At 42.3% G+C, this 23,825-nt stretch overlaps 1 protein-coding gene across 1 annotated transcript; it reads right to left on the bottom strand.

The window, feature by feature from the left end:
• Positions 1-143: 143 nt before the first annotated feature.
• LOC311274690 (uncharacterized protein) lies at positions 144-20,125 on the bottom strand. The gene is made up of 14 exons (XM_084382569.1): positions 19,827-20,125; positions 19,302-19,734; positions 12,059-14,006; positions 10,735-11,100; positions 10,338-10,377; positions 10,086-10,231; positions 5,673-5,705; positions 5,204-5,290; positions 4,777-4,977; positions 4,030-4,209; positions 3,193-3,405; positions 2,819-2,938; positions 2,395-2,535; positions 144-932 (listed from the first exon to the last, which is right to left on the bottom strand). Exons 3-14 carry the CDS (start codon positions 13,928-13,930, stop codon positions 861-863), a joined length of 3,471 nt encoding a protein of 1,156 aa, XP_084238695.1. The 5' UTR covers positions 13,931-14,006; positions 19,302-19,734; positions 19,827-20,125; the 3' UTR covers positions 144-860.
• Between the last annotated feature and the right edge of the window lie 3,700 nt (positions 20,126-23,825).

Below are 23,825 nucleotides of genomic sequence, written 5' to 3'. Positions count from 1 at the left end.
CAATCACATTGTTATTACATATATGTTTTTATATTGAATATACAGTGAACTCAGTCAAGTCTTTGTACACGGGAGCAACTGGAATGTGGTGACGACAATCATGTTGGTCGATCAGTTTCTTTTAAATGTCTGTTAGTTTGTGATTTTCTTTTTTTTATATAGTTTGTGATCTCCTTAGTGTTACAGAAAGACTCAAATTCAATAAATAAATCTCTTTTTTTACAATATTTTACAGCGTGTCGTCTTGGAAGTGTCAGGTTCCACTTTTACTCTTACTCACTTTTACAGTTTGAAGGCTAGAGCGCAACTGGTCAGTGAGTTGAAAAAGAAAATTAATTGCCAACTTTTTTGATAATCGATAGTAAATGAAGAGTCTTTGGGTTTCGGGCTGTTGGTCGGACAAAAAAAACAATATAAAGACGTCACTTTGGGCCTTTTCTTTAGAGTTTATTCAGCAGAATAGTACATGCATTCCCCTTTAACTTGACCACTTCAGTTTAAAATTCCTTATAATCTCAGTCACCCTGACAATTTATAGGTCCAACATGATTCGAGTACATTCAGATATTACAGCTATTTAACCAAAGCTAATATTTACTCTGTTGCCACCTAAATATACACAATAAAATCCACAAGTTCTCTTTGGTCGAACATAACACGTCACATTAACACTCGGATGAGATAATCTGTCTTCTGCTGTCATACTGTACATGTTTACATGACAGTGTACTGTACAGATTAAGGCAAGTCAAGTGATATCAAACAGGATACAGAGAGGAGAAAGGTGTTTAAAACAACTGAAAGATGGAGGGACAGTAGTAAAGACAGACAGTGATGTGAACAGAGTGAGAGGTGTGTGTTCAGATGTAGACAGGTTGCTCCTGTGCTGTCAGCAGACGGTACATGGCTGCAGGCATCGTCTTCATGTGGATCTGGTGCAGAAAGAGACCAAGTGAGGAGAATTTAAAATAAGAACAAACAACACACTTATGATTTATTTCTTTTTTTTAGAGCCTTTCCAGTTGTGTAGCTTAAAATGTAATGTTTCAAGTGTGTTGCTACAGGAAAGGTAATTATACATTTTCTGGAAAAAATTGGGAGGTAGAATATGTATGTGAATATTTAAGTTGAGGTCATGAATCAAAATGTTCAAGTATATGCAGCTGCAGCAGCAAATGAATGTGAAGAATGACTGAAGTTCAGCTTCCAGATGTGGCTTGTGCAGGGTCTGTGGGCTGGTTGGGTCACAGAAGAACCAAAAACTACTTTTTAATGTTTGTAATTCCTGTAGTGTTATAAATTGCACGTATAGTTATGAAGATAATAAAATATTAACACGTGGCTCTGTAGCCTGAACCAAGATGGCAAACTTTTATTCTGCTCCCACGTTAACTTATACAGACAGCCTATACACTGTAACTGCTTATTGTGTCCACTAACAGGCCACTCAATAAAATAGCTTCCAATAGCAACATTTATGAATACATGTTATGCTAAACCCTCATTATTTCTGTTTAATATTTGCTAATAAACTGATATTATACCAAATGATTTTCTTTCAAAAAGTCATCTTTTGCATTATTCAATGGTTAGACCAGATTATCTGCTGTCATAAATTGAGGTGCTTCATGATTGTTATCTCTTTGCCTCATAGTTCCTAAAATTGCTATCTTTAATAACATTTTCAATCTACCTTCGTCGTGCTATGGTCTATTGTCTTCCTCAGTCATGGCAGCTTTGTGTACAAGTCGGTGTGTTTTGGGGGCACAGTGGTTGTAAAGTCTGCAAGGCTGCAGCTGGACCCTCCTCAAAATGTTAGTCCAGGGTCCTGACCCATTCTGAATCATGTTCTGGGGACTGTAAACAGTCTGTAAAGTCTTATATGACTTGCCTGTGCCTTGGATTTAAATACTGTAAATTCTCATAAAATATGGTAAATAAGTAACGTCTGGGTCTATATTACCAGGGGCACGGCTGCTTAATGAACAAGACTGTTAAAGCTTTTTCACAAAAATACTGTTTTCAAGACCAGCTGCTTCAACCTCACTGTGCAAGATTAACAGGTAACTCAAGTATGTTTACAGGGCTTGGCGAGTTCTACTGCATATGTGAAGTGTAAAGCCTTTTATGGCTCCAGAGGAAGCTGCATGCAATCTGATAAATCCCCTTAAGTGATGTCACTTAGTGGCTAACTTGCATTGTGGGTAATGTAAGCGGTAGGTTTCGAGGGAAAAGACGAACACGTGGAATAAAGAAGTTCTTATCTCTGGTTCTGCTGTATCGACTTTGATCATTTGTTTTAAACTGTCCATAATGAGTCAAACAGTGTTATAGGAGTGCAATGCTAGAACAGTGGACTGCTCTTCAAAACCATGATCTCAGAGCCGCTCCTACCTCTCCCATGGCGTTAGACAGAATCTGAACGATCTTCTCGTGAGGTGTCGCCACCACACTCTGGCTGTTTATCTCGATGATGCGGTGACCGACGCGGACGCCTCCTCTCTCAGCGATGCCTCCCCTCATCAGGCTGCAGATCTGCATACACACACACACCCACACACAGTTAAAAACACAAGTCAAAGTGACAGCTTCCAGCAAAGACAGGGGAACATATTTAATCTACCAGTGACTAACTCTATGAATCACCACTCTTGGAAAACATAACAATTACTGCTCCATGTCTGTTGCTAAGAAACTGATACTGGTTTTAGAGCACTGTTTAGAAAATAAAAGCTCCTTTTTAATTACTAGAAAGTTGGCAGCAGCACAGTTCAGCCGCCTCCTCTGTATGTGTGAGTGATGAGTCCCTGTTACTCACAATGCCATTCTGGACGCTGAAGCCCAGCTGGTATCTGAGGTCCGGCCTGCGGATGAGCACCATGGTAACAGGAGGACACCTGACGATGTTCATCTTGATCCTGGACTGAGACTTGAGACCCTGAGGACAGACATAGGGGACGGGAGACGGACATTAGAAACACGAATGTAGGTCATCAACACAGAATATGTGCCATAGTTAAAAGTTAAATGTACTTTTTAAAGCTGTTTTTATGTCATTAATACATCCTGATGATAACACAGTTCATTTTCAACATTTAAAACAAAATAAGGCTCCCTTCTAAAAACATACTCAGAAAACATTAATAAAACACAGGAATGAGTGACTGAGCTGAAGTGAGAGCAGCAGCGTACCTTGATGATGCTCTGACAGGTGCTGAGCGGTAAACCCACCAGACTCGTTCCGTTTATGGTCATGATCTGGTCTCCGATGTTGAGCCGACTGGACTTCTCAGCCGGACCGGCGTGCATCATGCTGGCGATGATGACGGTGGGGAGGATGGAGCCCCAGCCCGACTCCACGATCACCACGCCCAATATCTCTCCTTTCTGCTTCTCGATGTAAACCTGCAACAACATACATCCAGCTTTATTTGTACTGCTACTCAAAGACAACATGAGCATCAGAAAGTCATCACTATTAAACATTCGTGAGCAGATTTTCCTCATACTCAAATCTTTCAACCTCTCCTAGTGAAATCATCTGACGCTGCACGCACTCTGAGGTTCTTGCAGCCAACTGCATGATTCTGAAAAATGCCACATGACAGTAGACGTTCCGAGCAGCGAGAGGAGGGAGAGCGGTCTGAGGTCAGACCAGGTTGAGCGTCTCAAATTCACCTTCATACTGGGGTAAGCACCGCATGACATTTTTCAGTCACTGTCACGCAGCTGTGACTTCAAAACCAGCTGCTCATTTAAACCACCGGGAGGCAAAAATGATCAGAGCTGCTGAGCAGAAAACTAAAATCACAGGCTCATTTATATTCAAACATCAATGATGACATGACTTAAACTCAACTGAAGGGCCATGTTGTTGTTTGTGAACAAAATACGCAAAAAATTAAGTGTAATATTCTATCAGATACCAGCAGAAGTCTGTTTTTCAAAGGTAAAAATGTCCCTCAATTTAAGCACAAGAAGCGGTGGATAAACTCCTGTGACTGTGCTGCCACCTGCTGGCTCACTCACGTCTCTGCAGTTCTCTGACTTGGAGAAGTGGATGAGGTCGTCGTTGTACATGTCCTGAGTGTTGAGCAGGTCGCTGTACTCCCGCTGGCTCAGGTCCTCGGGGTCGATGCCGTTGGCCCTGAGAAACTCCTGGTAGGCAACGCTGAACGACTGACCAATGGACTGAGCTATCAGCTGGGCCTGAGAGAGAGACAGTCAGAGAGAGAGAGAGAGAGAGAGAGAGAGAGAGAGAGAGCGAGATGAGGACAGTAACGGTTATAGTCCTTGTGGGAGTTTTGTCTGCGCAGACAGACTTATTATAGACCTCCTGTTTAAAAGGCTTGTTTATATCATACACATTTAATATACTACAATACTTGAGAGGACGCTTTTTGACATTCCTTAATTAACCTTATTCTAACTTAAACTTTAACTTAACATTATCCAGACCTAGAGTCCTAAATCAACTGTTAAAGGCCCTGAAAACAGGTTTTCAATCAGCTGCCTACTATCTGTGATGGGGTCCTAACATGACACCATTATTGCTACCAACATTATCTGATTGTTTTCATAACTGTTTTTTAATAAGGCAAGAAAAAAACACGTCAAATACAGAACTTCCATCCACTCATCAGGTTTTAACAACTTTTCAATCAAAAACCTGCCAACGCTCCCAATTATCACAGGACTCTTCCTATTTTTAACCCTTCCCCTGCTGTGCTCCTGATTGGTAATTTCAGATCAACAGATTTCTTATAAATGACTCACATCCTCGGACTCGAAGACGTGGCAGATCATCCTGTACAGCCGTCTGTCGTCGTGTGTCATGGTGGTCTGCTCGGCCGTGTGGTCCAGGTTTTCCTGCGCGCTGCGGGACCGCACCATCTTCCCCCGGGCCATCAGCACCACCATGTTACCGATGTCGGCGATGTAGGAGATCGTCCTCAGTGGCAGGTCCATTAAAGACTCCTGGTGATCCAAACACGACATGGGGTACTCTTAATTAATCAGTTCTCTATGGCTCCCTGGTACTAACATGCCACTGTGGCGTTACAGCTGCTAAATAGAGATGTGTTTAATGAGGTTTGGAGTGTAATGCAGGGAGAATTGGTTGCTTGAGGACATTTTGAAGCATCGACTCTAACCTCTCTTTGCACGATGACATTGTAAGGGTTGTGTATTATCATTTTGTTACCTGAGTGTCTGCATTGAGGACTTTGATCCTCTGCGTGGACATGAACAGGTCAACCTCAGCAGTGGACGGAGATTCCCCGTCGGGGCTCTGCACAGGGAAACAAGGAGAAGGAGCAACAGGTTGATGAACGGCAGCAAAGGAGAACAGAGCGGGGGTCACATCTGTCAAGAGCCATCAAATATAACGGCTACAAATAACACTCTAATGAAAGGAAAGCTAATGCATTCTGCGACAAACAAAAGAGAACAATAGCACGAAAGGGAAACAAAAAAAAGAGGTCAATTAACACTATAAAAAGGCATGTGTATAAAAGGCCTCTCATGCGAAGAGAAAGAAATGTAAAAATCTGAATTCATTAAAGAGCTGCACTGATGCTCTTCTTGTCTATCATTAGCATTTCAGCTCAAATTTCTGTACACATACATACATTTTTTACATGAAACTTGAACAATACACAAAACAAACATACCTTTTTCCTGTTCTTTGCCTGCTTCTGGGCAGCCTGCAGTGATCAGAAAGAGTCAAATCAAGACATCAGTCCAAGAAAACAGCTTTTTGGGTGCATCGACAAAAACCCAAACCCCTCATTCACTGTAGACTGTCTCCATTCCAAATGCCAAATTAAGGGACAAAAGGACCTTAAAGGTTTATATTGTGCATGTGTGTGGGAGGACAGTGATGTTACTGTCTATCACATCTGACAGCAGCCAGCTGCCAGAGGCCTTAGCAGTAAACATTATCAAAAGTTTCCTCTTCATCAATGTGACACAATCGACCCCGGAGAAAGACGAGCGACCTTGTGTGTTTGTGGCAGACGCCTCACCACAGCTCAGGGTTTGTGTTTCCACATGTTGGCTTGTGCCACCGCTTGGTGTCTTTTCAAGGTTTAGCATCTGAACCTGCCTGCTCACCTCCGTCATTAGAGATGTGATTAAAGTGGATTTAATCTGTGAAGCCAAAAGGATCAAAGCTTTTTAGATGGATTCAGACTGCAGTCGGTTTCATTTCAACAGAGGTGGCCCTGACATGTTGTATACTTTGAGGAAGCTGTATTTAGAGATGAATAATGAATGATTTAGACTTGTTATATTAAAATCATATTTTCAAAGAGCTGCACCTTTAACAATAGTAAGAGAAACCAAACATATAGTACTGTACATGCAGTTCCTCTGCATTTAAAATCAGGTTTGTGGATGAAGCAAAAACAATTGTGCCTTTCAGAGGTTCAAAGGTTTTTTAATTTCTGTTATTATTATACTATGCATATGGATTGTGATGTTGTGAAACTGGAAAGATTATTGCGGCATAGTGATACGTATTAAGATGAAGGCTCTGTGTCAAAACTCAAAAAAGTTCAGACTTGTCTACTAAATCTGTTAGTGCTGCTTGGCTTACTTAATACTTTGAGTAATAAGATACTGTGCAGTAATAAGTCACCTTAATAATGAAAATGTAAAATTTAAGAATGTTTAAGAGCTTTATTATAGTGACCGAACAAAATTCTGTGTAGCTAGTCCAGTGGTTCTGTAGTATTTGCTTCCTTGAACCAGTGGACTTGATGCTTCAGGTATCGAGGTGTATGTTGGAGGCCTACATGCTTCGTAGTATAATTTTGTCCGGCTGAAAGATGCCGGGATACTTCACATCCCAAGACTTTAAAAATGTTCTTTATATTTTGGTTCAGTTTCATCTGGTTCTTTGTCAGTTGAATCAATTTGCACATTTGTTTGTGATGTTGCCAAGTTAATCAAACTTTTCACCCCACAATAAAAACTTAATCGGCTTTGCCATTGTCTCTCAAGCAGATGATTGCTGTCACTACTATTTTAAATAGTGGTTGCCACCGAAGGCACTCAAAAGCCATTGGTTGCCACTTCCTCAAAATGGCTGCCAACGGGAAACTAGCAACATTACTGTCAAGCCCCGAGCAGTTCCTGTTTGCTGTGGAAGATGTCTCATGTCCTATCTAGAAATAATCTCACTTCTATAAATGGTGATAATGAGGCTTCTATTAAAGCTGACACATCATGCCAACTACGCACGTTATTGAGAGTGCACGAAAGTGTTATTATGAAAACACTGTTGATGTTAAGACCCTCCCAAAGGCTCTCTGAGCAAACACGTCACTCCTTCTCATTTCAACCCCTCTGCCTGCCGCCTCCTCAGACTACACCTCACATCTTCATCATCATGAGCTCCAGTCTGACTCCTGACCTGTGGTGGACGTCACTGTAGATCATTCTGTTAGGAGCCGTCTTATCACCTCCACATTTATTCATTTATTCAGACTCCTTCATTTGATTTGATATTTGGCAGGTATCTCTGATAATATTCAACATCCGTCTTTCTGTGCCGTCCCTCCTGCGGTGCTTCGGCTGCTGATGTCAGTATTCTCCTCATAAAAGAGATTATTTCAAATGTGTTGTTACCCGTTTCATTCTTGGTGTATTTTCCATTATGTTGTTGTTTTGATTGTGCATTGTATGAGTTTATAAGATTAGAATTATCAATTTCCATCTGGACTGTTTGATGGCAAAACTCTTATTTACTACTTTTTTAATATGCAGTCTTTAATGGCCATTCCAAATTTACATATTTTTTTCAATTTGCATTCTATATACTGACAATTTCTTTATCTATACTCTATGTAAATATGCATGTATGGGTTTTTCAACTCATAAGCATCCTTTGAGGAAGGGTTTTCATCTGCCTGTGCTCTCATTTATGAATCTGAAAAATATTTTTGTTTATTCAGCCCCTTCTATTATGATGTTTTTATTTTTAAACAGATTTGTTATGTACAAAAATTCCCTACATGTGAAGTGATTTAATTGTATTCTTTACGTATAGGTGAAGAACAAGGCATGCTCTCTAATCCATCAGATGTGAACTGAACCAGGTTCTGACCTTATTAAACAGGTAGGTATCAGCCAGATGTGGCTGATACACATTAAATGCAGTTTTCTGTACTGTTCATTTGCTAAATCATCACTTCCTGCTTTAGGAAGGAAGTTGTAACTTTTAATTGTGAAGCCTTTGCTGTTGAATATGACATTCACTGTCAGTTATTGTCACCAAAAACGTGGTCGATATATATGAGAGCTGCGTTGTTTAGCGTTGGTTTGTTTCTTGGGCAGCACTCTGGCTCAGTAGTTAGCACCTCACAGCAGGAAGGTCACATGGTTGATTCCCTGATTGGAGCACTGTTCCTAGAACTGAATACAAATTTTCCTATATGTTGTACTGTGTGTCTGACAATGAACGTTATTTGAATTATATTACTCAGTTCCACACACTGAGATTTTAAATTTGAGTGAAAAAAAGAGCACTCGCATCAGATCAGTATTCTGCACTAAACCCTACCTTGAGTCGGATCGGTTCATCCCTACAAATGAGATCTCTGCTCGACAGCGAGCCTCCACTGTCTTTTCCATTCTAAAAAAGTAAAATGACTTATGTATCCCCCTCATCATTACACAGTCTCTAACCTGCTCCCTCCCCGTAGGTTTCTCAGACCTTAATGGAGGCGATGTCCTAGAAATGTCAGTTAACCGTCCACAATGCAGAGTTGGACTCAGCTCCAGTCCTCTTCCCGCCCCTGACTTTCTTCGCTCATCTCTCTAAAATGGCAACTTCTTACTGCTAGTCTCTCACTCTCACACAGTTCTATGTTTGAATGACACGCTGTCACTGTAAGCCATCTATACCACTCCATGACACCACCTTCCCTCAACCGAGTCTAACATTCACATTCACACAGTGAGCGCAAATCAGTTCTTTGGTGTATCATCATCATGTATGAATATTTCTTCTCATGTGAACACAAAGACAACCCACATTAAACCATATGTGAGATCTATACTGTATGTACTGCTATACTTAAATTGCTGTGACGGAAGTGGTTTGCATGCTGTGTGACTGGAGCATAAAGCAGAATCTACAGTCTCCTGGGGCCTCACAGCCTTGATCGAGAGTTTATGTAACATCCAGTGGAGCTGAGGAGAAAAGCCTGTGTGACTGTGGATCAGGAGCAGTGATCTGTGGATGATGCATTGTGCACAAACCCGGGGACTTTTCGCCCGCTGGCTGAATTGCCTGCTGAGGGTTTCTGACTTTAAAAGACCCAAATATGAGGCGAACCTCAGTTACATCACTGGCGATGCGTCCAAGTGTGCTAGAAAATGTTTCTACAAACCAAGGAGAGCTGGATTTGATATTTGACTGTTAAAAGCACTAGTATTAATTCAAGTTTACAAAGCTTTAAGGTTGTGAAAATTATCTTCTACAACACTGTTTGACAATGTCACAAAGTATAACCTCTATTAGCTTGTTCAGACTCTTTACTGATGTTATATGATGTTTATGCTTAGTGAAATGCTATATTATGTCTGTGCTATTCCTTCAAATGGGAATACTCTAGATGTCTTGAGGATCATTTCAGACACATTTCCCCAAATTCAGCCTGAAACATTTGGTATTTTTTGGGCAGGCATAAGAAATAAGAACATTTTTACTTTTTGTCTTTCATAATTGAATTGAATTTCATACACTACATAGTGCCCTAAAATATACCTATAGTACTATGGAACAATGTTAGTCGTGTCAATGGCATGTATTCTACTTTCTTTTAACAGTCCCAAATTGCAAGAGACCACATTTTATAGAGGCATAGCATCACAGTCAGGCGACAGTACCTTACAGTGAGAACGCAAAATGACTGTCTGAAATTTGAATTAACAGCTCACTCTGGAGTAAAGAACTCACTCTCTATCACATAGGGAACACTGAGTACTGTAAGTGAACGGAGGAGTGATTTCAGACACAAACACATAATGTCCTGTTCTTCCTCTGCTATTTTTACTAAGCTTTTGTCTGCTCTCACCCGGACTCTGCTCATGGCCTCCTGTGCCTGCTGCATGCGGGCACTCTTTGTGGGCGTCCTCTCTGACAGCAGGTGGGTGCAGCCCAGGTAGGTCGCTGCAAAGATGATGCCGTCAATAAGGTCTTCAGGGTCACATGGTCCCGGAACTGTGAACCAAATGCGCATGTTCAACAATTTATCTACATGTCAACAGATGAAAAGAATAGAGAAGGAGCAGAAAATGATATGATGTTATTGTACGAGTCCACTCACCGTCCACAAATGTTGGAAACTGAGGAAGAGATCTGCGAATCTGAGAAGGCACAAAAAAAAGGAAATCACCATCCTTATTATTTCTCCTCACATACTGCACGTCTCTCCCATCTCATTTAAATTCAGCAAGACTTTTACTGCTGTCAGCCATTTGCTGCTGGCACATAAACACCTCGTAAAAGATGCCTGCCTGCCTGCCTGCCATTGCAGGATTTATCTTCCATGTTGCCATGGATTCAGTGAGTGACGTTGTGGTCTACAACTTGAGCCCTGTTTTTTTTTTTGTTTTTTTAGCCTGTATTTGGATTATTTTGATACTGAAGAAAACTTAAAAATGTGATGATTCTGGGGCACATTCTGGAGTTATAAAGAGTATCTTTTGTGAACTCTTTCTCACCTCCTGGACAGACGGCTGTGGTGGAGGCGACAGTGGCTGAACTTGTGCTCGAGGCTGCTGAGCTGGAAGCTGTTGATGTTGAATCTGTTGTGGATGTTGATGCTGATGCAGATGTTGATTGGGAGGCGTGTGTGCATACGGTTGTGGCTTTGTGTATGTTTGCGGCGGCCTCGCCCCGTCCCTCTGCTGTGATTGGTGACCATGGTGGTGGTGATGGTTGTGTTGGGGCTGCTGTTGGTGATATTGTTGAGGATGAAGTGCTCTGGCTGACTCGACTCTCAGCGGACTAACTGGCTCCCGAGCTTGAACTGAGGCGTAGCGGGAAGGAGATTCAGACACTGACTGCGACGGGGAGTGAGGAGAAGACTGGGGGAAGGATAAGGGAGAAAAGAGAAAAAGAGAGAAGGTAAAAACAGCTGACTCTTAATAAGGAGACCTTATTCTGACAATACATGATTCAGGATTTGGGCATTAACCCAAGTAACACAAAATGAAATGAGAGCCAAGGATGTAAATCTTAAGTTTGCTTGCTTCCCAAGAGCAATGACATCTAATTTAATTATTGCAGCACTGCAGACCCAACTCCTTGGGCAATGTCACTTATCAGCCTAGGCTTAAAAGGTATAATTCAACATTTAAAAAAGAAAATAGCTCGACGATTTAGCCTTAAGATGGTCACATTTACACTTCTGTTCATCAGTAACAACAAAAAACACAGCGTTAAGAGTTCTTTGCATTTGTATGTTTTTACTTTGAACAGAGTCTGGCAAGCTGATTCCTCCTGCCTATAGTCTTAATGCTAAGCTAGGATAGACACATCCTGCACTATTGCTTGCACAAACAGTATATCTTTTTTTGTTTTTGTTTGACAGTTTTTATTTGAACCCAAAAATGTATGAGAACTTATTCTGGATATTAAAAATTGCTACATCCTTAGCTGAACAGCGCAACATTCTGTACTTTCACCATTTTTAAATACTACGAGGAACTCCAGCTGATTTGCAAAATAACTAGCAGCTCTAGCAGCAGAGGTTTTGATGATCCACTCCTTTTAACACACCTTTGTTAAGTTTGTTGTTGTTGAGTTTGAAAACACATACACATACATTTATTCTTTCTTGGTGCTGAGTCCCAAAAAAACCCTGTAACCCTGATTGTATCCCACAAAGGACTTACTGCTCCACATTCAAAATTTCTTATTTATTCCTACGGAAGGAAAATCAGGTACAGAGGAAACAAAACCAGAACAATATGTCCTTGTGGAGTTATATATTTCAATAAAAACAAAAACAGTAAACATAACGATGAGGGAAGTCATACTTACATGGCCAGCTGTAGTCTGCAGTGGGTATACATCTTCTGTGGGACTGACTTCCTGCCGCATCACCCAAATTGGTGCCACAGGCTTGTCAGGTGTGTAGGGGGAGCGTATTGTCTTAGTCTTCACCTCCTCAATCGCCTCCTTGATGTCCTTAATCGCCAGGGTGATGGCGTCTCCTGAGCCCCTGATTCCTTCCTCCCCATGGAGCCCCACAGCGCTCCGCTCCTCCTGGGCCTCACTTGAGCTGCTCTGCCCAGACGAGGGGCTCTTAGCCTGTGTTTCTGTTTGTCTGGGTGCCTGCCTGCGACTTTTGGAAACAGGACTTTGATCAGCGTTGTCCCCCTCACCATCAGATTTACCGTCATAGTGGTGTAGCCGGCAGCCAACAGAGCGGTCCAGAGGAGAGTGATGTGAGCTGCGGTCTCTGCCCTGCCTTGGGGCATAATGGGAGCCCTTGGTGGGGGAGGATGGAGGCCCTTTTTGTACATTCTCCTGTCTATGGCTGGTAAAGGGCTCTTGGCGGGTCTCCTGCTGGGCCTCATGGGGCTCAGTCCTCCAACTAGATTGCCTGCGAGGTTCTCTGTGTAACTCGGGGTAGGAGGTCTTAAGGGGTTCAGGAAAAGAGTTGGGGTGGGATTTTGGCTCCGAGTACGACTCGTAGACAGGCTCGGGGTACGATTTTTGGTGGGACTCTGAATAAAAGTCTGCATAGGTTTTGGGATAAGATTCAGAGGAGGAAGTGAAGTGAGACAGCGAGCACGATTCTGAGCAATCCTCATCTTCTTCTTCTTCATCTTCTTCAGGTAGTAGGTCATTGTCAGGCAGAGGGCTCAAACTGGTGTCCTCACTGAAGTGGTCCAGCTGGGGGAAGGGTGGAACATCAGGGGACGAAGGAGGGGTAGGTGACTGGAGCGGCGGCGGGCTGTGGAGAGGACCGTCCATACTCAGCGAGGCGGCGCTCTCTGTGTCAGAGCAGAGATCAGTGATTTCACTTCCCTGAGCTGCAATCTCCTCCGCTACGTCATCCATCACTTCTTCCTGATCCTCCTCCACCCTCTCTGCACGTCCCTCTGCTTCGTCATCGACTGTCTGTATGTTATCATGAATGCAGCTTGAGCGACCTGTGGTTGAGCGGTGGTCTCCATCATCCTCCGCCTGTTCTTGTTCTTCATCCTTCTCCTTAACTTCCTCCGGTTCATCTTCACACTCCACTTTACTCTCCTGGAGGTCCTCTTCCGCCTCAGTAGGAGAAGTGTATCGTGGCATGTTATGGGCTGCAGAACTAGGTGAGAGGTGGGTGGGGGTGACAACAGCAACAGGAGTCTGGTGAGGAGATCCCTTTTCCTGTGCTTGGTCCGGCATAGGATCATCTGCTGAGTGCTGTTGTACCTGAACCTCTGCTGGAGCCTCTCTCTCATCAGCACCAGGTGAAGAGTCCTGCATCTCCCCCACTGGTTGCCTCTGTCTGTGAGCTCTGAGCCTGGGGTTAGGGTCGCCATGACGGCGGTAGCGGGCAACAGCAGGGCGGTGATGCTGGATAGGACGAGGCTCAGTGTCTCGAGTCTCGCCCCCGTCAGACCTGGAAGAAGCCACCACCGGGACCTGACCAGGACTCTGAGCCTCGCTTTGGCCCTGTCGCCGGCGATGCCGAGGGGGTCCGCGACCTGGGTGGTGGTGGTGGTGGTGAGGAGGGTGATGATGATGATGATGATGGGGATTCAATTCCCCATCCTGGTTGAGCATCTGACATGGCCTCCAGGACCGACGAACAGGAGGTTCCCCAGGAGTCGTCCCATTGGGCTGCCTGCTCCTTGGAGGCACCTTGTGCTCCTCACCTGCTTCCCCAGATGCCTCTCCCTGATACTTGTGGCTCATGGCTGGGGCGTGATGCAACTCCAATTTTCAGAACATGCTCCTCTTGTCTCCAAGAAAACCGTCCTCATAGCACAGCCTGGAGAGACAGAGACAGGATATATAAGAGGTGAATGTGAGCATTAGTTGTTGTGGTTGGCCATCTCTATGGCACTTCATACATAGAAGTTTTACTGCTGCAACAAAGGAATGCCATTATGCCAGCTGATGCCACCCCAGTATATGATTTCGGATAGCATACCAGCGTTCCAGAAGCAAAAGAGTAACATGTCGTATAACATAACAGTGTCAGCATCTAGTGTGGCTCCTGGCATGCCAGCTCCCACTTTTTACACAGCTGCTGATTCAGCCAATATCTTTTTCCTAGGATGGCGAATGAATGACTTGTCCTACTCCGGTTGGGTTGGTTAGGTATAGGCATGAGGAGTGATGACTGGTTAGATAAGGTAAGAATATCAGGGTTAAGCCAATCAGAGGTGGGTCATTCCTTTGCCATTCTAGGAAGAGAAGTACTGGGCTGATTCAGCTCTATTACCTTCACGGCTTAAAGATGGAACAAAGATGCTGCCCCATCCTAACTTCATACCTTTAACACAATACTGAGGGGCGGACTAATGGTGCAACATTCCTGCCTTGAACAGGCAGTGTAAAAGGGGCTTATGTGTCTCTGTGATTAACTGGCGACCTGTCCAGAGTGTACCACGCCTCTTACCCAGTGTCAGTAAGGACTGTCCTGCCCACTCCTGCAACCCTCAAGGATAGGCACATATAGCTAATGGATGGACGGATAGGTCCATCTTCAACCAGCATCTCACTAGACTCTTACTACACATGCACACAAACAGGAAATATTACAGTGATGCTGAGTATCAGGCTGGGGACTCCCTGACTCTATATTGCTAATAGCAAAAAACCTAAATCCTCTGAGATTCATCTGGGTGCACAGTGCACTTTAATCTGCACCACATTCATCCGTCCACCAGCAGCTGGCAGATGGCACAGGACCACAAGAGAGAAAAGGAGGAGGAGGAGTAAAGGAGGAGGAGGAGGAGGAGGAGGTAGGGCAGAAGGACAAGGAGGGACATCTCTCTGGTATCAGATAAGACCTGACAGAGAGAGATGAATAGGGCAGCGATCTGAATAATAAATGCCCTCTGTGAGAGAGAAGCCCAGTTTTGATATTTATTTAATATGATGAGGCTATCAGGGTATCCATCAGTTATCTCTTATCGCAGGCTTTGCTGTGTCCGAGGTCAACAAGCTGAGAAAGGACACCAGAGCGTAATCCTACTAAATGTTTCAGGAATAATAAACTGGCTCCAAAAAGGTCATCGATGGAGAAAAACGTACTGTAATGTGTGTCTAATTTGAAGAAAGAAAAAGGATAAAGCTTGTTTATGGCCTACATTAGAGCTTAAAATCGTTTCTCATTATTGCTACGCCATATGTTACACTGAAGCTGCTTTCATAAGTTATTTATCTGACTTTAATGATCAGAAGAATCCATAAATGTTTGACTGTGTGTATGAGATGTCTACGTTTTTCTGCTTCAGATTGCTTAATTCAGCTCTGTTCTTAATGTGTGCTGAGCATCTCAACCTTGTTTTTATACCATGATTATTACGATCGTCTGCCAAATTCTCCGAAAAAGGGATGTCAATCTGCTCTGAGTAGGTGAATTATATGTTATATTTGCAAAGGACAGCTGTGCAATGGAAAATGCACTTTAGTCATCACAGGAATCTGCAAATGTGTGTTCTATACGCATAAAACTTCCAATTTTTCTCCTCAAGATTTCTTGCATCCGTAATGTACACAATGAAACATCTCACCCACAATGAATTACCAAGTTAATCTTGATTGAAGTGCAATAGAGTGCAGTATGGATGATGTATTTTTGTAGGCTAACGCAGAAGTTAGCATCGCCCTGGTTCTCTCATCAAAAGTCTGTAAAGACGGACTAGTGAGTAGATGAGTCTCTGTGTTCAGCATGATGATGTTTAATGTCCCTGACAACTTCTGCAGTCTCATTTAGCCACTTGTTAAATACCCGCCATGTTTAAGACCTATCAGTGCTTTATAATTCAATTGTAGGACATTTAATAATGTATTTTATTTTAAATATCTTAAGCCTGTGGTAACAACAGACCTTATTTCAGGCATTTAACCAAAACCCATTCAAAAAACCCAATGACTTTGAGACGAGGAAACCAGAACTGCAAAAATGCTACGTGATTTTCCGGGTTTTAGGACTCATTACTACAGCGCTATTATTTGTGCTTATATAATGATATTATCTGAAATATCAGGCAAAATCTGAGAAAAGTGGGACCAAACTGGACTGAGGGGCTAATTATTGTGTCAACCTTAAATGTGTTCCCCTAATTTAAAAGAGATGTGCCATAGAAAACAGACTTTAAGGAATTACTTAAGCCCACAAAGGTAATGAATAGTTCTTAGTTTACTTTGACAAATTTACTATCATTCATTTAGATATATTACTTTAATACTCAACTTGATAAATGTGTGTATTTTTGTTATTTTAGGGAGGTCAATCTTAGACCAAGGACCAAAAAAAATGTATTCTTAGTACAATGGATCATTTTGAATCTTCTTTTCATCAATCTACCTGATCAATTGCATTGATACGAGTGGATTTCTTGTAAGCTTAATAAACTCATAATAAGCTCACTCCTTACTGTCAATTAATGCAGCTCCTCTTGAATCAACACGTTTCAGATTGGATTAAGTGGTAGCAGAAGGCTTACTGATGTGGTTGTCATCTTATATGTGCAGTCATATAAATTGTAGACTTGAAAATCGAACATGTGGACAGAGTGAAGACACGGAGGGCAAAGGTTAATGTCGATCCTGTAATCTGAGCACGAACCACAACTGCTAGGGACGGAAAATGAAGGGGTGCAGCAGGAGCGAGGGCAGACTCCCAGGGTGGCTAACATCCCTCTCGGCCCGGAGTTTAGGACTGGATCGCAATGGCTGGCTAAGTCAGGGGATGGAGGGGGGGTCAGGGAGGGTAAGGGTTGCCCGGGTCACAGATGGCCCTGGCAGCACGGCAGTGAAACGTACAGGCCTGCGGAGCTGTGAGCCGAGTGCTGCACTTCCATCTGTCAGGCTGCAGTGAAAGCTGCGGGGTGGGGGATTTACTAGCCCATTAACTCGTTGATCTTATACTGACAGACAAGCTCATACTGACAACAACACACGTGTACTATACGTACTTGCAAGGACATTCACTGATTACATGTCTTCACTACTAGTCTTTAACTTCCTACACAGCATGCCAAAAATGAGGGCGTAATGTCAATGAAAAGTATATTGCTATATTTCTGACTGAATTAAGGTGGCAACAAATCATAATTTCATTATTGATGCACACGCACACACTTTTATTGATGTACAGACAAATTAGTTAGTCTATAAAATGTCGCAACATCGAGAAAAATGACCTCCATAATTTCCCAGGTGTCTCAGCAATGTCGATACCCTGATTATATGCTGGAGCTGACTAGACTATTGGTGCTTCTGGAAGGTATTTACACAGGAAGCAATCATCATTTCTACAAATACGTTGACCAAAGAAGCAGACACATTCACTGTTCACCCCCCCATCCCACCCCCTTAACAATCAAATAAGCTCAGAAAACTGTGTGATCACTAAATACGAATCTGTTTAATTCCATTTACTGCCTGTTTATCGAGGACCATGTAAAATTAATAAAAACGTAGGTAGCTTCAAGCTGCACCTACAGTCCCAGTAAATACAAGAGCCAAATACAACACAGTGTTTAAAATAGCTTTACTTCAACATATCAAGGCGCAGTTAAAGTTAAAAAACATCCTGGTGAATCATTTAGATCAGAATAGATTTTGAAAGGGGTTTAAAAGTGATCATGGACACAATAACTTTCATTTGTCTTATCTTGAGGTTTGCAGACACTGGGTGTTGCAGTAATCAGAAAAGGGCACCATTAAAAAGGTGCACCCCTGAAATTAAGGACCAGATGCTTTCCACAGGTGGTATCTAACCTCATGTCACACCATTATATTGTATCAAACTTGGTTGTTGTTTAGGAGGTAGAACCTTTCCACTAACTGAAAGGTTGGTGGTTTGGCTCTGGCCCCTGTAAGGTCTACATGTCCAAGTTTTCTTGGGCCAGATACTGAAGTTCAAATTGCTCCCTATGCTTGTTTTATAGGTGACTGAGTGTGGGTGAGTGCTGACTTGTTTTATAAATAGCTTTGAGTGGTCGGTACCACTAGGAAGGCACAATATAAATGCAGACTATTTACAATTAAAATGTTGCCTTTTACCCTGCTCAAAAGGCTAAATTAAATGACTGAACTTGATTAAATCTAGTCCTCAATAAACAAGCGTTGAAACAATTACCTTGGGTTGATGAATAGATCGGTCAATTATCAGAAAATGTTAACATTTTGATTAACATTAAATAGTCCTAGCTTCTCAACTATGAGGATTTGCTGCTTTTCTTTGAATTATGTAACAAAAAACTGAAGTCAACTCATCTTTGGGTTTTGGACTGTTGCTAAACAAAAACAAGCAATTTGAAGATGTAGACGTGGTCTTTTTTTTCCATTTTCAGACATTTACGATAAATGATTTGTCCAGAAAAAAATGAAAATAATCATTAGATACAAAACTGGCCTCACCTCGGAGGACTGTCCTGTTCTGTCTATTCTTGAGTGCATGATTCATCCTCTCTCACACTCTCTCTCTCTCACACACACACACAACACAGTGACAGACACACTCCCTCTGCAAACATATGGTCCATGTTAGGATGCATCAATAGTCGTATTACTTACATTGTGTTTACATGCAGACTAGGCCACTGCTCCAGAGGGAGTGGATTAATCCATGAACAAGTGCCAAACTGGCAAGTGCTTTTATTTTGAAGGCTTACTGGCTTCTTAAATCCCCTCCCATGGCCTTGAACGATTTTATTATGTTAAAAGGGCAAAAGCCTTCGTGTTGGGTGCTCATTATCTATTAGTGATTACTCCTACGCCTCTTTAAAATGCGCTCACAGACTACAGTTCATATGACTATGTGTTATTCTGGATACGATGCACGTCTATGCTGAGAAACACACACATACACTAACTGTATCTCGATAGCTGATACGAATGACATCCATTTGAGAAAAAGTGCAATAAACTGTCACCTGTCTAAATGCCTCCCTCTTCCTCTCCTGACGGTCCAGATCAAATACTTGCAGGTGTCGGGTTCGCCATCGGCGAAAACGACCTGAACACATTCTCATTCCGCCTTCCTGCCCCACACTAAACCCGGCTCCCCGACACAGGCTGCCGGACATGACATTCACTCATTTACCTGCATGTCAGAGGAGGAGAGGCCCGGGTCCGGCTGCTGCAGTACACATCGCCCCCCGTTCCTGTGCCTGCTCGCTTGGCTCGGCTCGGTTTGGCTCGGCTTGTCCCTCCAGACAACTTGCGCGGATTAAAGCGGAGAGCTCAGCCCCTCCTTCTGCACCGTGACATCAGAGCGGATTAGCGATGCACAAAGCGCCTTTACAAACACTGCTGATGCTGGTGCTGCAGACACAAACAGTTCTGCACGGCCATGAGTGGAGCCTCGTCCCACCTACTCCATCAGCAGCCAGCAGAGCAGCCTGCAGAGTGCTGCTGCTGAGGCGCAGCCCGGCTACTGCAACACCGTTAGCTGTTATATTCCCACGGTCTGTCGGGGGTGTCGCTGTTATCTGCCTGTGGATCTTTCTGGTCTCAATAAAATGTCCCTTAAACACCTGTAATGAGCAAGTAGAGAAAGTGGTGTCACACAAACAGTTTGTGCCGCTACCATTAGCACATTTTCTTCTAGGGAAGAACGAATTCTTACCTGCAGCATTAGCTCTGTTAACAGTTGACTAAGCTAGCTCTGTTAGCGTGACAGGTAACTATGCTCAACTGGTCGGAAGCTAACGTAAGCTAAGAGTAGACTTTTTTTTTCTCCTATTTTTCCAAATGAAAGTTTAAAAAACGCCTATAGGTCGTGTAAGAACTTGGTTTGGAGGACATTAGCAGCTTCCTCGGCAGCTCTACTGCTGAAACAGATAAATTACACCTGCTGCGCAATAAAAAATACTAAATTGCAAGTAACAAAACCAATAACAGAACTCCTGCTAATCAAAGATGGCAGCCGGAAGTGAGATGTCCTTTGCTTGAACAAAAAAGTAGCCTTTGTTTTTTATTTTTATATTTTTAATAATTCACCATTGAATTAAGAAACGATATTGAGCCTGTTAATATCACCTGTGGTAAGAAAGATCTAATTTATTTAAAGATCTTATTATTATTATTTTTTAAATTATTTAGTGAGTCTATTTTGCCTTTAGTTTACATTTTCTGTCTTAATTTATCTGTTATTTACAATTTATATTTATTACTTTCCTTTGATTATAATGATGACATTTTTACTTACTGTAAAACTTGACCTAAATATTGTTAATGTTATCAGTACCCATCGCTTCTCTGAGTAGTCTAGGCTATGACATGTCAACTTGTCTGCTGCAAAAATGGATGTCTGGTTTCTGTCACCCTTGTTTCATATGTGATACACATGTTCTGATAAAGTATAGGAGAAAATAGCCAGTGAACTATCTATTGTTCACACTTTCACATGGATAAACGATCCCGACAGCCTAAAAGATGAGTAAGGAGTAACCTCAGCTACAATCTTTGTTTGGCTGAACAAAAGTGTCATAACTTGGGAAACAAATTGTGCAGTTGTTGAAATATTTTTCCATCAAGTTGGACAGAGAAGGTGTTGAGAAATCTCTGAGAGATGTGGCATAGCCGTGTGCTTCCTTGAGTTGTCCAGACATTCATAGTCTTGAACACGTCATGCTTCATGTTTGGGTTAATTAACGGACTGAAATACAGAAAGTGACACATTTTTTAGACCCCATACAGATGTACCAGATGTCAAACAGTTTTGGCACTACTCACATTCCCACATGTTTTTATTTCATTTCACAAGTGAGAAATGTTTGTTTTAGTGCTCCTTATGGGAGCATATTGTCACCTGCCAATAGAAAGTATTCATATCAGGACACCTCAATCCAAAGTTAAAAAATGTCACGTGAACAATGAAAGTTCACATTTACAGCACGTACCCTTATGACAGTTTCAGTTAGGTTCTAGGAAAACTGGCACAGCTATGAAGATTGGATTATGAAACATTTAGATGATGGGGATAACTTCATTATGATGAGATGCTCTTCAACTTGGATGATAATGAGGAATGAATTGTGGAAACTAATGCAATAGTGACTGACTATTAACACTGAACATGTCTTCCTCTAACACATGGTTTCATCTTTAATTTGTATTTTATTTATTTGCACTTATTGCATTGTTTACAACTTACAGAACATTTGACTTACAGACTTTAATTTATTTTGTTGGACATTGCTGATAGTTTTTTTGTATTCTGTTTTTTTTTTTGTATTCAGCGTTGTTCTTGCTCTTAGCTGTATGTTCATTCCTGTGTAAGTACATTGAGAGCAGTGAAAAACCAAGTGAATTTCTTTGTATTCGTACACGTACTTGGCCAATCAAGCTGATTCTGATTCACATTCAAATATTCTAAATTAGAATGCAAATGTATGCACAGAAGATTCTCCTCTCTTTTGTTTTCTTTTCTGCTTTTTTGTGTAAAAATCATATACTTTTTCAATCCTTGGAGGCCTGTTGTCATTGTGGTTAGGCTGGCGTGTGTGATAGGAAATACAGCAGGCCTAACTAATCATGGCTGATATATAATGTACAAATCAGAGTGTGAAGCAGGGGCGGGCAGTGTTTGTGGCACTCCTGGTATGATAATCCAGGCACATTTCGGTGTCACTCAAGGCCTGGTAGAGCAGATCAACGTGGCCTGTGTCGACACATTATGGAGCCCCTGTAACGTATATTCACCTAAGTCACGTGGGCCCTTCAGCCGGAGCAGCCGTTACCGTGACAACAATGCATGACGGAGGATGGTGGTGGTGTGGAGTAGTAACCATGGCATCCAATCTGTTATTGCTATCTTTGCAACCACACATCTCTGATCCCACACAAACAGCCAGCACAATTGTGTAAAACACAGGCTGTGAACATTTGGGTGGATGTGGAGGTGTGTGTGTGGAACATTTTAAGTCCTGAGCCAATCAAAAGGTCTAAAAATATAGAGTGGAATTTGCAGAAATAGGCCATCATCAGCGTGTATGTGAGGTAACGTTCTCACTCCACTGCTGGTGTTAACTCAGGTCACGCAGCCTATATTTCATGCTCTGAGTCCAAGTCCCTGCTGCTCTATTTCCAGAGAAGACATCAATAATTTGTGGCCTAGTCTGCATACATGGGTGAAATACTGTATACTGTATGTGTTCCGTCGGTAGTATAACACGCAGTGAGCACTGACTGAACCCATTACCGGAATTAACGCACATTAATGTTTCATCACGGCCCATTACGGAGTCTCTTATCACGCAGAAAACACATGACCTCAATTCAAAATGCACACTGCAGGGACCAATATGTTCATGACACTCCATGTTTGCCTGCCCAGGGCCAATGTTTTCAGCTGGTCTGCAGGTGGCACTCTTCAGCAGGATGGTGGTAATACACCAAGTAACGCGAAATTGTGCACTTTTTAGCTACGTCACAGAAGAGGAAACAAAAAAAAAAAATTTTATATGGTGGAGTGTGGAGGATGATTTGAAGAGTCTCACAGCCTGAGGAACGAAGCTGATTGTATGGCAGCGGATGCTTGTGTATCTCTTGCCAGTTGGCAGAAGGGGGAACAGACTGTGGCTGGGGTGGATGTTGTCTTTCAGTAGCCTCCTTCTCTAACCTTCAGTACACCACTGACTTTGACAGTTAATCAATCAATTAACTCAATCAACCGGACAGCCCTCGTCTCACCCTCCCCTACAGTGGCTGCTAAAAGCATGAAAAATGCGAAAGACCCTGTCGAGCGTGTGGTTTGTATTTTCTGGGCTTCTGTAGAAACATGGCTGACTCTGTGGAAGACAATGAAAACACAACGATTCTTGGTAATTATAGACTGATATAAAATAAATTACATTTTAATTCATAATGATGAATATAATATTCCATTTCCCTCTAATCCTACACACTGGACCTTCAATTATAAGCTAATAATTCATGTACATTTGTTATCATTAATAAAACATTTGAGATATACATTAACAAATCCTTTGTAAATGATCAATGGATAATGAGTTTCTACATTTATTGAACCCTTGTATGCAAGATATATTTTTTACCATTAGAAAAAAATTAGTTACCATTATTTTTACGTACCTAAAAAAAGTGTTGGTAATATGGTAAAATATTGAAGCTAGTGGCTCTTTGGATGGTAATGTGAGTCTGTCAGCCAGCACTTTGGTCCACACAGGAGTACAGACATCGGTGGTCCCCAGAAAATGATTCCTACTGGTTTTGGCAATGTTATGACTTTTCCTCTGGCATTTCCTTCCTCTTCGATAAAATATCTTGATATTAATTATGTTGATTCCTATGAAATTCGGTACAGATATCTGCGCCCTGTTGATCCCCTGACCATCAGGTCAAAAATTCAATGTGTCCAATAGTTTGGCTTAGGACCAAATAACCGCTGTGCTTTGTATCCGTGCTTCCATTATCTATAACCGGTTATCCTTTGCGAGGCTGCGGGGGGGCTGGAGTCGATCCCAGCTGACAGTGGCGAGGCACACCATAGACAGGTTGCCAGGTCATCACATAGATATAACCAATGCCACTCACATTCACAACGATGGGCAATTTAGAGTGAGAGGAAACCAGAGTGCCCAGAGGGAACCCATGCAGACAC

Source organism: Pagrus pagrus, assembly GCF_965226575.1.
Source record: "Pagrus pagrus genome assembly, chromosome: 19".
In the NCBI taxonomy this organism is placed as follows: Eukaryota; Metazoa; Chordata; class Actinopteri; order Spariformes; family Sparidae; genus Pagrus; species Pagrus pagrus.
The sequence above is the reverse complement of the archived record's forward strand: the minus strand, read 5'-3'. Positions and strand labels throughout refer to the sequence as shown.